This window comes from Antechinus flavipes, chromosome 4 (assembly GCF_016432865.1).
Source record: "Antechinus flavipes isolate AdamAnt ecotype Samford, QLD, Australia chromosome 4, AdamAnt_v2, whole genome shotgun sequence".
NCBI classification, from domain to species: Eukaryota; Metazoa; Chordata; class Mammalia; order Dasyuromorphia; family Dasyuridae; genus Antechinus; species Antechinus flavipes.
Genome location: NC_067401.1, coordinates 283,691,233 through 283,706,764, shown reverse-complemented (window position 1 = coordinate 283,706,764; position 15,532 = coordinate 283,691,233). Strand labels below are relative to the sequence as shown.

The 15,532-nt window shown below is 37.3% G+C and overlaps 1 protein-coding gene across 1 annotated transcript in view; it reads right to left on the bottom strand.

Annotated features, from left to right (window-relative positions):
• Positions 1–14,930, bottom strand: part of CRYBG1 (crystallin beta-gamma domain containing 1) — a 79,059-nt gene extending 64,129 nt beyond the window's left edge. The window contains exons 1-3 of the mRNA XM_051997473.1: positions 13,565–14,930; positions 13,229–13,499; positions 1,152–3,474 (exon numbers count right to left, since the gene is read on the bottom strand). Of these exons, the coding sequence (XP_051853433.1) occupies positions 1,152–3,474; positions 13,229–13,499; positions 13,565–14,030 (3,060 nt within the window). The 5' untranslated portion in view covers positions 14,031–14,930. The remainder of the gene's footprint in view (positions 1–1,151; positions 3,475–13,228; positions 13,500–13,564) is intronic.
• Between the last annotated feature and the right edge of the window lie 602 nt (positions 14,931–15,532).

Sequence of the window (15,532 nt, the reverse complement as noted above, 5' to 3'; positions counted from 1 at the left end):
TTCTTTTTCTCTCTTTCATTGTATTCATTAACTTGAAGACCAAGCTTCAGTATCTTTCTGCTTACAAAGTGCCTCAATTAAGGCAAAGCCAAAGTTATTTTACAAAGGCCAAGCTTCCATGTAATAGGAAAAGATAAAGGTGAAATAGTATAAACTTCTTCTGTTTAGATCATACCTACTCTCAAAAAAAAATCATATATGGACACATCACTGTAACAATCTAAAGGAAAAAGCTCTATTATAAATATAAATCTACTCTTCTCAATGCTTATTCAATGAGAAATTGTTTCTTTGAAGAAAATCTTAACTCTCAACAAAAAAGATAATCCATTTTCAAGAGGACAGGATTAACACACATTTTTTATTTTTTGTGGGAGGAAAAAATTAAATTAAAATACAAGGGGTTCAGACCTCAGCTGGTTGAAGCGAATTCTTTTAGGCTTCTTCAGAATCCTAAGTCTAAACCACTAGGGTGGAAGGGCTGGCAGAATGAGACAAATGAGCATTTTGCTGCTCTATTCTTCCAAAAGAGTAGTATTTAATTTCCCTTCTCTCCACCCCACCCTACCTCCATTTGATGAATAGGAATAGGACTGTTCCTGTATTTTCAATAACATAGGGTGCTCTCCAGGGAATCCCATCAATTTACTTCAGCAGCTTCTTTGAAACTCAAAGACTTTCTTCAAAGCTGAGCAGTGATCTCACTATATATATTAGACTACATATTAGGAACCCAGGTCTTCCAGATTTCAACACTAGCTTGTCCCCACCTACTATTTTGGGCTACCTTTTGTTAGATAAAATATGACAAATAAAGAACCAGGTTTAGAATCAGGAAGTTCATATTTGACTTCATTCACTTAACTGTGTGTCTCTAGAAAATCACTTTAAAAAAATCAGTTTACCTCAGTTTCCTTAACTATAATATAAAGATAATAATAACACCTGCCTCCCAAGATTCTTGTGAAGCTCAAATAAGATAATAATTGTAAAGCTCTTAGCTCAGTACCTGATACATATTACTATGTATATAGTATATAGTAATGTATATAGTAATATAAATGTTAGCTATCATTGTTATTATAAAGTCATGTTAGTATAGCCTTACACAATAAAAGACAATTTCTCTCCAAGAAAAAGTTTTTGCTCACCAGATTGTCTGATAATGACATTCCAGCTAGGGAAATATTTGGTTCATATATACTAGATTTCAAATAACTCATGAAATCTGTATCAGTGTTTCCATAGTTTGGCATCTGTGATTTAAGAGCATTTTCAAATGAATTCGATTTTTCTACACCATTATTGTTCTTATTCTTGGAAAGTTCTGAAAGTCTAGTTTCTGGTAACGTCACGTTGCTTCTTGAATCTGGATCTCTCTTAGTTTCAACTGTTTGCAAATATTTTTCCACATAGTTTGGGCTTCTTAAACCTGAAAGTGATTTACTTGATGAGTCAAAGTTAAAGATCTTTGAAGAGTTGGCAGATGCAGGTTTGTGAAGTTCATTTTCTGAAACACTGGGATGAGTGGAAAGACCTGATATTCCATCAGAATCAGACTTTGGCAGAAGAGAACTGTTCTGGGAGGTGCCAAAAGATGTGGTCATTGTGTTGACTGATGTCACTGATGGTGAGAAGACTTTTTCTTTAGGTACAGGGGAAGAAGATAACATGCTGGAGAAAAGAGCACTTTTTTCTAGCCTAGATCTCTTAATTCCACTGTTTATGACATCCCTATTTTCCTTTCCATTTGTATCTGAACATTCCACGAATTCATTTTTACTAGGAGTGTTCCCAGACTTGAAGAGAATGCTCTGTTCTGCAGAAGTACGCTTAGGTCTCAATTTAGATTTTAAATCTAGACCTTGGAGGAGATGCATACCTGGTGACATGTCTTGCTGGCTTTCTTTATTTTTCCCCAGTCCAAAAGTAAACACACTGGGATCAAGCACTTTTTCTAAATTGTCTTCATGAATAGGGGGCATGGCAAAGTGGGGAGCAGGAGAGTTTGGTACCCTGGCCTTTTTTTTCTTCTGGGGTACACAAATTGAGCTGTCCATCTTTTTAATGATTTCTGTGAATTTTTCCATATCAGAAGAAGAATCAAAAGAACTGTCATCACTCCCAACAGAAACATTCATAACACTGGCAGGACTGCTCTCAGCATCTTTGAAGACTTGATTTGATAAAAGTTCTAAAGTGCCTTTGCTTCTAGGTGAGCTGGTAGGGCTTGACTCAGTTCCCCTAACTATTTTGTTGTCATTACTTGGTGTCGATGTAGACATAGTTTTCTCTGACTCCAAAGGCTCAGACTGTAGGCCAGATTTTTCTATGTGCTCTCCTCCACATTCTACATCCTTGGGTGAGGTGGTCTTATCTGGCCCCTCATTTTTTACATAAGTGCAGCTGTGAGAAGAATCCCCTTCATTTTCATCATTATAGTAACTTGTCAATCGAACTTCTTCGACTTCTGAGCTACCTAAAATGATATGTGGGGCTCGACCCTGAGCAGTTTCCACGGGTAACATAAAAGACCTAACCTGGACAAGAACTTTGGATGGCGATTTAGTTTCTGTGTTTAATAAATCCTGCTCTGCAGACACAGCAATTTTGTCACCAAGTTCAGTTACTGTCATTTTGTTTTCATTTTCACATGAGACAGGCAAGTCACACTTTGTATGACCTATGGAAGCTGACGATGGCTGGGACTGTTTTTTCACATCAGTGCTAGAATTGTTATTAGCCAGGGATGTATCCCCATCACAACTTACAGAGGTATTACCATTAGTTGCCATGGAAACAGATGCTAGCTGCTGGTTCGAAGGACTATGAGAAATCTCTACTGTAGGATGCAAGTTGAGAACATCTGCATCAGGCTTTAATGGGACTGTTTGAGCTGAATCTTTATTATCCCGATCAAGGTCAACCTTGTTTTCTAACACAAGTGCTGTGCTGTTGACAGTCTCCAAATTGTTTTCTCCAAGGATTTCTGGGTCCTTAGTTGGAATCTGAGTAGCACCTGTTTGTTCCAAAGGGCAAGCAGGGTCTCTTTGAACATCTGCCTTCTCAGTGTGGCCCACCTGACAATCAACAGTCTCCCCATGATTTGTAGTTGCTGGCAGAATATCATTTTCTGGTGGAATATTCTTTTCTGCGGAGGCTTCTTTCAATAAGCCACCATTTGGGTGATTGTTTTGCATATTTCCTTTCTTTTCAGGTTGCTCACTTTCCTTGACTTTTTTCCCTAAATTAAGCTTTGCTCTACCAACAAAGGTCTTTGAAGGTACACTCTTCACACTTCGGTTATCTGTGTGTCTTGGGCTATTGCTAGCACGCTTATTTTCAAATAAGGAAATCTTGTTGGCTGTATTTCCTTTATGAACTGGTTGGTTAAATGGATTATGATCATTTCCCAAGCCCTCAAGATTCTTGGGGGCTTTGAAATTCAGCTCCACATGTTTGGGTTTGGCTGGACTGTAAGAAATGAAACAGTAAGAGTTACTTGAGATATAATTTCTTTAAAAGACATACAAACCAATTAGTTTTAAAGTTATGCTATTTCTCACACACCACACACACACACACACACATATCTGTTAAAGATCATGGGCATAATTTCCCCCAAAATTTTTTTACAATTTTTTCTTTGTTGTTCCTTGCCTTCTAACATGTACAGGCAGAATCAATTTGTGAACTCTTACTTAGGATAAAATACTAAAATCTGAGAGGTTAAGTAGAAGGAAAAAAATGTTTAAGTGCTAACAAGTCTTACATCTATTTATTTATATGTATATTAGGCAGGTAGGTAATCAGAGAACTGAACTTGAAGTTTGGAAGTCCTGAGATCAAATCCAACCTCTAAATACTTATTTGTCCTGTGACCCTTTCCATAACCTTTCATCTTCAGTTTCCTTATCTGCAAAATGGGAATAACAAAAGCTCTATCATTACAGGGTTGTTGTGAGGATCAAATTCAATTATATATAAAAATAGTTTTGCAAACCTTAAAGAACTACATAAATGCTAATTAGTATTATGTTAAATGGGGTTACAGCATAAGCATCAATTATGAAAAATGAGTAAAACAAGAATTCTAATAGAGCTCAAGACACAACCCTGTCCAACATAAAAACCTCAGCTCCTATGTCAGGACATGAATGCAAGACACATCCTCTAATGCCAGAAAGTCAAGCGATCTGTCTAATCATTAAATATTTAATAAAGATCAAAATATTTTACAACCTGGTTTCTGGAGTATTATAAGATACTACTGAGAGTCACTACAATTAAAATAGTGACTCTGATTAAAAGGAAGGAGGACCCTGTAATTCATGATGCAATGCCTTTGTTTTAATAGGAGAGGGGAAACTATTCCATGGATGAATATACCACAGGTATAACATGAAAGGGAAAACCTCCAAAGATGAAATGTTCTGAGAGGAGCTTTGGTACATAACATTCAATTACAGAAGAATTTAAAGAAATAATTAGTCTAACTAGTATTTTTGTGGCAGACAAAATAATATTTCACCTTCACTTTTCAGGTATAATCACAAATTTACTATCAGAAGCAAAGATGAAAAACATTATTTGGATTATTAAAAATAATAGCATTAAATAACCACAGTTAATACAGCTTTGACCATAAACAACCAGTAACTTCATCAACAAATGCCTACTGTGACTAATGCTGGAAATAACATGGGGGGAAAAATGAAATAGTTCCTGCACTCAAAAGCTTATATTCTTGAACATGTTTAACATATATTGGATTGCTTGCTGTCTAGGGAAGGGGGAAGGGGGAAGGAAGGGAGAAAAATTTGGAACACAAGGTTTTGCAAAAGCAAATGTTGAAAACTATCTTTGCATATATTTTGAAAATAAAAAACTATCATTAAAAAGCTTATATTCTATCAGGGAGATGATACGTTTACCTATGAAAATATTGACTCTAGATACAATAAAGATAGGGTAATAGGGCAGGGAAGGGAACTAGAAGCTGGAAGGGAAGCAGGAAAGGTTTCACGAAGAGAGTTAAAACTTAAGCTGAGTTTTAAAAAGGAAGCAGGAATGTCATGCGGGAAACACAAGAAAGTTAGGCTGCCTTCACAGCAGAGTGAAGAATGAGGGGTGCTATAATTCATGGCAAGAAAGGTAAGTTGGGGACAAATCCCAAGGTACTTTAAAAGACAGAAGAATTTATATTTGATCCTAAAAGCAATAGGGTGGTATTGGGAGGGAAGGAGAAAGAAAAGGGAAAAAACACTTCTTAAGTGCCTACTTCAGTTCAGGCTCTGTATTTAAATATTTTACAAATATTATCTCATTTGATTCTCACCATAATCTAGGAAGTTGAATACTATTATTATCCCTGTTTTACAGTTAAGAAAAGTGAGGCAGGTAGAAGTTAAATAATTTGCCTAGGTGACCCAGTTAGTGTCTGAAGTAGGATTTGAACTCTTCCTGACTACAGGCTAAGCACTATATTCATTAAGGTAAGATTAAGTAAATATGTTATTAAGTTGAAATGGAACAGATCATTGGAAATGGATATTAATTTAAAAAAAACATAAATTAGGAGGCATAAAATGAACAGAAACATGTATTAAAACAGTAACCCCTTTTAGCCTAAAATTTTTTATTACTGAGAATTATTACATGGAATAAATTTGACTGTGGTATGTTGGAAGGAACACTGAGCCAGAACCATCAAGAGATCTGGACTCCAATTCCAGCTCTGCCACTAGCTAGGTGGATGAACTTGGGTAGGTAATGCCAATATTCTAGGTGTCAGTCTCCTCATCTGTAAAATGGGAGTTTGGGCTAAGTGATCCCTTCCAGGCTTAAAATTCTATAAAATTTTGAAATCCTTTCCCTTCCATAAAGGCATCTTGGAGTTACAGAGAACCAAGCTTGGAGCTAAGACTTAGTTAAGTCTCATGTCTTAATACATACTAGTTCTGTACTGATGGGAAAGTCACTTAACCTCTCATTGCTCCAGGAAAATTACAAAGGAGGTGCCAGGGAGAGGGAGTTTCCTCACTGTTAGTTCCTTATACCGGAGCAGTCCTTTATCCCCCCCAATCAGGTTGAACATTTCCAGGTTTATTTTAGGTAGACTGCTGTTACTAGAAGAGAGGTAAGTGTGCTTCCTGAATGGCCTCAGGAAGTTTTGCTATAGCTTTACACTCACTATTCAGTCCTACTATTCTCTAAATAATGGGCATCATTCAGAGAGGTTACCTCTCTGACACTGCTACAAAACAAATAGTGACTGAGTCAAAGGTCTCACAGTCCACAGCTGGTGAGATAATTTGAGTTATTCATTAAGAAACTTTTCCTTTCACAATTCACCAAACAGGACTCCTACTCTACAGCACACTTAAGAAAGCAAATAGTTACTCAGTTCCATTAATTTTAAGAAACATGTATTAATTAATCATGTCTCACATACAAAGTTTTTTGGGCTAGATGCTCAGGTGTGAGATTAGGTTCAATAAATGTCAAAGACAAGACCAGGTAAAGTTCTACAAGAAATCTGAGAAGAGAAAGGTCAATGGTGACAGAGTAAGAAGAAACTTGAATTTGGAAACCCAAGTTCTAGGCTAGTCCTGCCACAGACTAATCTGGCATCTTTGAATATTGCAACTTAATCTCTCCAAGTTTTTGTTTCTTTACTTATAAAATGACTGAACTGGACTAAATTACCTCCAATTTTCATTGCAATTCTAGGCCTATGAACATTTTTAGCCAGGGGAGAATAGAGCAGGGAGATAGCTAGAAAAACCAACAGAGGAGTCATATTGAAGATGGATGATGCTTGAATTTGGCATTGTAGAAGGGAAAGACTTAAATGGAGAAAGGGAGAAGAGAGTCCACTTTATGGATGAGGATGACAAATGTCAGCTAAAGACAGACCTGAATGGAGAAAGGGGGAAGAGACTCCACCATCAGTTTGGGGATGACAGGAGGTGGATAAAGACTTAGACTTGAATGGAGATGGGGGGAAAGAGTGGGAATGGGGATAAGAGATAAAGACGTAGACTTGAATAAAGAAAGGAGGAAGAGAGTCCAATCTAACGATGGGGATGATAGGAGATGGATAAAGACATAGTAAAGAGCAGAAGAATGGCTATTAAATAGAATGAAAGTAGTATGAAATATGGCTGGAAAGATAAATTGGAGAGTTTTAAATGCTATATTTAATTTGATAAGCAAAATAAATTCTTCAGAAAAGGGGAGAGAATAAACAGAGCCTGAAAACTATGGCTAGTGAGCTTGACTTCAATTCTGGGGAAGGTCTAAAATGAATCACTAAGGAAATAAGTAAACACCTAGGAAAGGAAATGGTTGTTACAATAAGCCAGCCTGATTTCATCATCAATAAGTCATACCAGTCTAATTTCATTTCCTTTTTGTCTACAAGTTTACTAAATGAATAGATCAGAAGGATATTCTAACTATAGTTCACCTACATTTTAGAAAATCACTTAATAAAGTATGTCATACTTATTTTTATAGAAAATATTGAGTGATATAGGATAGACAGTAATGCAATTATATAGATTTTGGCACTGGATGAATTGGCACACTAGAAGAGTTCAATATCAATTTGGCAGTGAGGTAAACTTAGGAAATCTGGTACACTCAGAAAATCTGTACTTCACCTTGTGCTAAAATAATAGTAAAAACAATAGCAGTTAGCATTTGCACAGAAGTGTATCATAGTTTGTAAAATATTATAAATACAGTATCATTTCATTTGATCTTCACAACACCCTGGAGAAGTAAGTGCTGTTATCCCCCATTTTCAAATGAAGAAATTGAATTTGGGGTAAGGTAAATGACTTAACTGGGGTCACACACAGTCAGGAAGTGTCTGAGGTAGTATTTGAGGATAGGCCTTCCTTGGCCTGGATGCTATCCACCAACCTTCCTTGTGCTATTTAACATTTCTATCAATGATGGGGATATAAAGGCACAGTTAGTATAATTCTCTCCACCAAAAAAAAAAAAAAAAAAAGCCTGAGTTTCGTGGTTTCAGTAGAAAGAGAAATGAAGAGTCAGATGTGAATGATAATACAAGTGGAATCAAAGATACTTGGTATCTGATTTTAGTAGGTGAGAGGAAGAAAAAACAGAATCAAAGATATCTCTGAGTTTATGAGCCTGGCTTTCTAGGAGTATTATAATACCATAAAGAGAAACTAGCAAATAAAGAAGAGAGGAAGACTTTAAGGTTTGGTGAAGGAATACAACTTAGTTTTTGATATGTTGAATTTCAAGAACCCATAAATCTTCAAAAATCCTAACAACTAACAGGATGTATACGGAGCTCAGAAGAAAGGTTATGAGATAAAGACATAATTTCAGATCCATCTTCAGAAAGAGGCAGCTAGGTGGTTTGGTGGATAGAGTGCAGGGTCTAAGGTTTTGAAGACTCATCCTCCTGAGCTCAAATCCGACCTAATATACTTACCAGCTGTGTGACCTTGCTTGTCTCACTTTACCCATCTATAAAATGAGCTAGAAAAAGAAATGGCAAACCACTCTAGTATCCTTGCCAAGAAAACCTCAAAAAGGGTCATAAGGAATTGGACATAACAAACAACTAAACAACAAATACTTTAGAAAGGAGATCAATAGAACCCACAGAAATGAGCAAGATGGCCAAGGGAAAAAAGTACAGAAAGACAAAAAAAAAAAAAAAAAAAAAAAGCATTGAAAAGAATCATTAATAGGCAGGTGAAAGGTGAGGATTTAACAAAGGAGATAGAAAAATATATAGGGAGATAATCATGACATTGCATCCGGCATGGGCACTGGACAAGGGACAACAAACTCATAGGAATTTAATCTAGGTCATGATATCAAAAATGCTGTACTGAAATTAAGGTGAAAGAGAAAGAATCCTGATAAGAAAGGATTTGGAAATAAAAGAGCCATTCATTAGGGATCTGATGGGACAAAAGCAGATGAGTAAAAAGTGAGTAGATAGTTAAAAAGTAGAAGCCATTATTTTTGACTTTATAAAAGTTTGACTTAGAATAAATAATAAGTTATGGAATATAAACATAATTGAATTTTACTCTCTTATAAGAAATATGAAAAATGCAAAGGCATGGGAAGACTGAGGAAGTCATGTAAAAGAATGCAAAATCATGACAGCAAGGTAAATAGAGAAAAACAAAAAAAAATCTAAACTGAATAGTGTGTGATTATACTGCCCAAGTTTAACTTTTGCCAAGATAAAAGAATTTGCCTTCGTCCCTTCTTTGTTGAGGTAAGGAGCTACAGATATAGAATACCATACTCTATCAGACTAATTTGATAGGAGTTAAGTTAACTGAATTTCTCTCTTCTCTTTTTTTTTAAACTCTTTATTATAGAGGTAGATGATAATGAATGGAGAACTAGATCTAGGTTCAAAAACCTGCCTTCAGCATATGCTGGCTGGGTGATTCTGGGTAAATCTTTCAATGCTCCAGCTGTGATTATAAGTTACAAAAAAGGTGCTGACCTCCACAGGTAAGTTTCACCATATGGGTGTTACCTATGCTAATAAAATCACAAGTCAAGTCCCTTATCCCTAAGAAGGATGACTCTCTGGGTGGAGGAGAACAGAGGGATATAATGATAAATGATGATATGAAAACAAAAGTTATCAGCAAACATGCAATTTGGAGGATGAAAGCCTCTTAATTGGGATCCCTGACTCCTAGTTTCTTCTCTCTCCAATCCCATCCTCCATACAGCTACCAAGATATTCTTCCTAATAGAATAATGGGGATAGAGCACTGGGTTTAAAAATCAGATTTTCAGTTCTGGTCTCAGATACTGAATATGGCCCTGGAAGAAACACTTAACTTCTGTCTGTCCCAGCTTCCCCGTCTGTAAAATGAGGATAATAATAACATCTACTTCCCCAGGTTTTTTTGTGTGTCTGTTTATTTTTGAGGATAAAATGAGGAAACACCTGTAAAGTACTTTGCAAACTTTAAAATGCTATATAAATTATTTATATTTTAATATTATTGTTGTTGCCCAAATCTGGTCAAAGCAATACTTTGCTCAAAAATCTTCAATGGTATTTTAGGATCATACAAAAATCTTACCCCTGGCTCTTAAGGAAATCCAATCACAATCTCATTCCAGTTTATTTTTCCTACCTTATTTCGCACCATTCTCCTTCAGGCATTCTAGGCTCCAGATAGCCAGACAGTTCTAATCCCTATTCTTCCTCTATCCATTCACACAGGCTAACCATCATGGCTTAGATCTATTACCCACTTGGGTAATCTTCCTTCAAGGCATGGCTCCAGTAACATTCTATGAAAACTTTTACAGTATCCCCAGCTCAAACTGAACTCTCCCTTACTTTTGATTTCTCTTCCTCCTCCTCCAATAGTTCTACCACTCATCATATTTATTTGTATGTGAGTCTAATTCTCCTTCTAGAAATTTGTAAACTACTGGAAATCAGAGATTATGCCACTTTTCATTTTTACATATGCTAGTGCCTGGCTCAGTGACTTCCATGTAATAGATACTTAATGAAGATAACCAAAATTAATTGAGGGTAAGAGGTAAAGAAGTACAGGGGAAACATTTTTAGGAAAGTACTATGATTTTATGTGTAGTGGGTGGGGAAAGTGGGGTAGATGAAACTAAAAGAAATGTTCAAAATGGTCCAATGGGTCACAGACTCTTAGGATTATAGATTTACAGCTGGAAGAGATTTTAGAGGTAATCTAGGCCAATCTTTTCATTTTTTCACATGAATAAATTGAGGCCCTCAGAGATTAACTAACCTGCCCTAAATCACACTGGATTTGAACCCTGGTTCAAATTCAGTAATCTGGGTAAACTATAGTGGGAGGTTCTCTGAAAAGAGAGGAAGGAAGAGATGTCAGATATATTATGGAAATAGAACCAATAATACTTGGACAAGATGTGGGAAATAAGAAAGAACAAGCTTTTGTAAGTAATTGTTGCATTATTTAATATATGTATCATATTTGTTTATTCCAATGGTGGGACTCAAGAGATTTCTTTTAAAAAGTTCATTGATAATTTTTTTGCACTGATTTAGGGGATCTCATTCAGTTTCACTAAAAGTAACCTTTTAGCTATAATAAATCTGATTCCCAATGATTTCCCTGCCTGTCTACCTATCTAGGTCATGATCAAGGCCAGAATTAAGGGGGAGATTCTCCTACCTCTAATCCATAATATTTAAATATTGTCTTGCATAATTATTATTTTTCATTTCTTCTTTTCTGTTGAGGACCTTACCATTCTTCTAATTATGCAGGTTCAACTAAGAAATTATCCTCACTCCTTTTTTTCCACTTTTACCAAATATTCAATAGTCTGAACCATTCCATCTCCTCAATGGACCTTGCTCTAGTCAAACCAAAACCATGTTATTCAGGTTCTGATCACTTCTTACTAGAATTAATACAATAGACTTCTCAATGGTGCTTCTTGCTTCCAGTATCTCATCCTCCACACAACTGCCAAATCAATATTCCTAAAGCGGTAACATCATTTCTCTGCTCAAGAAGCTTCAGTGCAGCCTTATTGGAGTTTTTTAGAAAAAAAAAAAGTATAAACTCCTTTTTGACTCTGAAGGCCTTTTCCAATATGACTTACCTATCTTTGAAGGCCTGTTAAACATTACTCACTTCCTTATTACAGGACGCCTACCTGTAATAAGCCTTCTCCCCATGATACTCCCACCTCCATGACTTTGTTTCAGCTATCCCTCACCTAGAATGTTCTCTTTCTTCACATCTGCTTCTGAGAATCTCTAGGTCCCTTCAAGGCTCAATTCATTACCTCCTTCAAGAGACTGCTCCCCCTTCAATTATTAGGATCTCTCTCAAATTACTCTCTATTCATTTTGTTTACATAGTGCATTTATTTATCCACAAATGTATTCTATCTCCCTAATGAATGTAAATACCTTAAGGGCTGGAAATATTTCACTTTAATATTTCTATTCTTAGCACCCAGCACACTCCTGTCACAGAAATGCTGGCTATTATTTGTCCATAAGTGTCTCATATGTTTTTGTAAATTTCAATACAGCTTGTGCTGAATTCAATAAAGTTGTGTTAAGTGAATAAAACTAGTAGAGAATAATCCTAAATTCCATTTATCAAGGTAGAACATGGTACCTGTGTTCAGGAGCAATGTAGAGGAGGGATCAGATTTATTTGTTTAGTGTAATGGTGGGGAAAATGAGGAACAAAGGCTAAAAGTTTCCAAGATGTCAATTTAGACTCAATTTCAAGAAAAACTTTCTAACAGTAGAATGTATTGCCTTTGGAGGTGATGAAGTAGAGACTGACCTCTTGCTGGGCATGTTATATTAGGAGATACTGAAGTCCCTTCGGGCCCTCAAATCCTATGATTCCATTCTCCAAGTTTTACTTATCAAATCTTTTAGGAATAAGTAATAATGGGAGATGGATACAAATCTCTCATCTGGTAATTGAAGATAAGTTTTCAACCTGCCTGTAGGTCATATAGCTCAGATATCTAAGACTAAAGAAGGAGAGAAATGACTAAGCAATTTTATTCCAAGATAGTAATAAAAGAAGGTTAAGAGATGATTCACTGTAAACCCTAGGACCTTGAATTGCATATAGTAGGCACTCAGGAAATATATACTGAATGGAAATAGCACTAAGATTTTTAATTTTCAAAGTTTCTGTGCTTTCTTAATTATGAGTCAAATAGAATTCTAATGTCAAAAAATAATTGGCTTTGTTATACAAATTACTCATAGGTTCAGTTTTCACTAAGTTTGGAAAACATTGCTGTAACTGACTTAAGCCTGTCTGTACCTGGCAAGGTGTGGGACTGGGTAAACAGAAAGTTCATGTGCTTTTGTTTCTATGTAATTGATTTAAATTCTCAAGCATATCTTGGGCAAATTTATAAAAGAAAACAACAATCCACAGAGGAGAAAAAAATCATAACGCTTTAATTTGCTAAACGAATCTTAAAACATGCTACTTTTACTCATTTCCTCATTCTGGTTTAACTGCACGCTGGGCTGTCACTTTCTTAAATTCAAATTTAAGTCATTAAACTAAAATGTAAATTCCCTTCCCTTTCCCCAAGTGTAGCTCAATCACTTCACCTAATCCCCAACACCCACAACTGCAGGGTACTTCCGTAAGCAGCAGAAGGCTAGCTCAATTGTGCAGTTACTTACAGATTAATTTTAGTGGTAACAGTTGCTCGAGCAGCACCCAAGTGATTTCTGTGTTTGCAGTTGTCAGGGTCAGAACTGGCTGGTAGTCTCGTTAGCTCGCCTCTGTTTCTGCCCCCCTCGGCTCTGCCATCCAAGTGGTTGAGGAAAGAGCTTCTCTTGTGCTCTGGGCGGATTTCGGGCAGCAACGTGCTGCTCTTTACGGGGAGCTCGCGAGGAATAACCTTTGCTGCCACCGCCCCTTCCTCCCCGTTCTCATTACCCGGTCCAGCGGCTGTCGCTGCCTTTTCCCCAGCTGCGGGCGCTGCCTTTTCTCCTGCTGCGGTGCCTTGGATGTACTAGCGGAATTCCCGTCGGGAGCCGCCCCGGATTGCTTTTTAGGAGGGGAATCTTTGCCTTGATTTTTGGAGCCTCCAGGAGGTGAGAGGGGGCTAGCTTCAGGCAGACGGCTTCTGCTCTTCCTTTTGGTAGGGGAAGTGGAGGGGAGCTGGGGCTGCCTGCCTTTGTCCGAGTCTCCTTTCGAGTGTCCTTTCAGGTGTGCAGCCGCTGCCTTGGAGTCCGCGTGGCCAGATCCCAAAGCGCCCCTTTCAGGTAAAGCAGCTGCAGCAGTTGCTGCCTGCGGCGATTTTACTTTCTTCTCCCCAGAGACTTTTTCTGCCACTGCAGCGGGTGAGGCATCCTCAGCAAATACGGAGTCTTCACTTGTAACAGTCTCAACCGGAACTTTATCTCCGTTGAGTGCGTCAGTCGATTTCTGAGATTTTCTCCTCCTCCCTGACCTTCTGCCATTCGACCGCTTTTCCATCTCCTCAGAATCACTGCAATCTTCTTCCGCTAGAGAAACAACCACTGGTTCATCCACGGGGGACACCTCCTCCGTCTTCCTCAGATAAATATCCAAAGTTAAAACTTTAGCTGGGTGTGCACGCTCGTTGGTTTTGGAATCTGAAGCACATGGCACAGCCTTTGAGGTTGCATGCGAAAACTCGGGCTTACTGTCTGTGCTCTCAATCTGCAAATTACTTAGACAATTTCCACCCAGCTCTTTTGGTAAGCTGGTTAAAATGAACGAGTTTTCAGGTGGATGGCTGTTTGAGTCTTCTGGAGAGCCATTGGTTAGACACCTTTTATCCTCCTCGCTTGAGTGACTACTGCCTGAAAGTTTCTCCAAACTGGGAGGAAGGATCTCTGAGTTCTCTTGCCTAGAGGAATATTCTGGATTGGAAGGCAGGTCCTTGGCAGTGGCTGTGGGATCTGGGAAAGTGTCTCTTCCTTGCTCTGAAGGTTCTAATTTGGATGAATCACTTTCATCACAGAGTTGTACAGCCACTGTTTCACTGTTGCTCAAGCAAGATGACAGCTCAGCATCAAGAGAGTTTGTTTGGCCCTGGTCCTCTGCATGGTCATTCTCTGGCTCATGTGTTTTTTCTGTAGATGAGCTCTCTACAGATCCATCTGGATTTTTTGATTGAATGCCAGATTTACTTTTTTCCTTCTCTTTTTCTGACAGCTTAGAAGGAGAAACTAATTTAGGAACTGAGTTTGTAGAACCCTCAGATCCATTCCTGGTATTCCGCCTTCTCCCAGCAGTGAACAGGTTTCCAAGTTTCCCCAAAACTGGTTTCCTCTTATTCTCTTCTGGTGGTTGTGCTCTGGACTGAAAAAGACAGAGAGAAATTAACCTCAGGATTACCCCTTCTTTACTTCATTCCCTGATAGCATCACCTAAACCCAAAAGATTTATTAAAATACAGTAATCTCCTCTAGAAAAATGTAATACCTGCATTTTGTCCTAAATCTGCCTCATCACACCACAAGTGAGAGCCATTTCACAAATATGTCTTTAAACATGTCTTAAACTTTTGAAAATCTAATGTGAGTATGTATACTTCCACACATGCTATGTTCACTTCTGCTTTTTTTCCCTCCGGTGATTTTCCTCTTTTGTTCTGATTTCTCTCCCCTAACATGATTCATAAAAAAATGTGTATTAAGTAAATAAAATAAGAAAAAATTTGCACAATTCCCAATCATTTTTGTAAAGAAAAAGTATCACATCAACTTATCCAAAACAATATAATCTAAATATTATCTTAGTGTATTTTCAAGGTAGAAATTGGGGGTTAAATATATTGGATCACTTGCAATCTAGAGGAAAGTGTGGGAGGAAGCAAGAGAAAAAATTTGAAACACAGGACCTTGTAGGGGTGAATGTTAAATTACCTATGCATATTTAGAAAATAAAAACTTTTAATAATAAAAAAGAAAAAAGGGGGATAAGTGTACTGTATGGTCTTCTACCTGGGT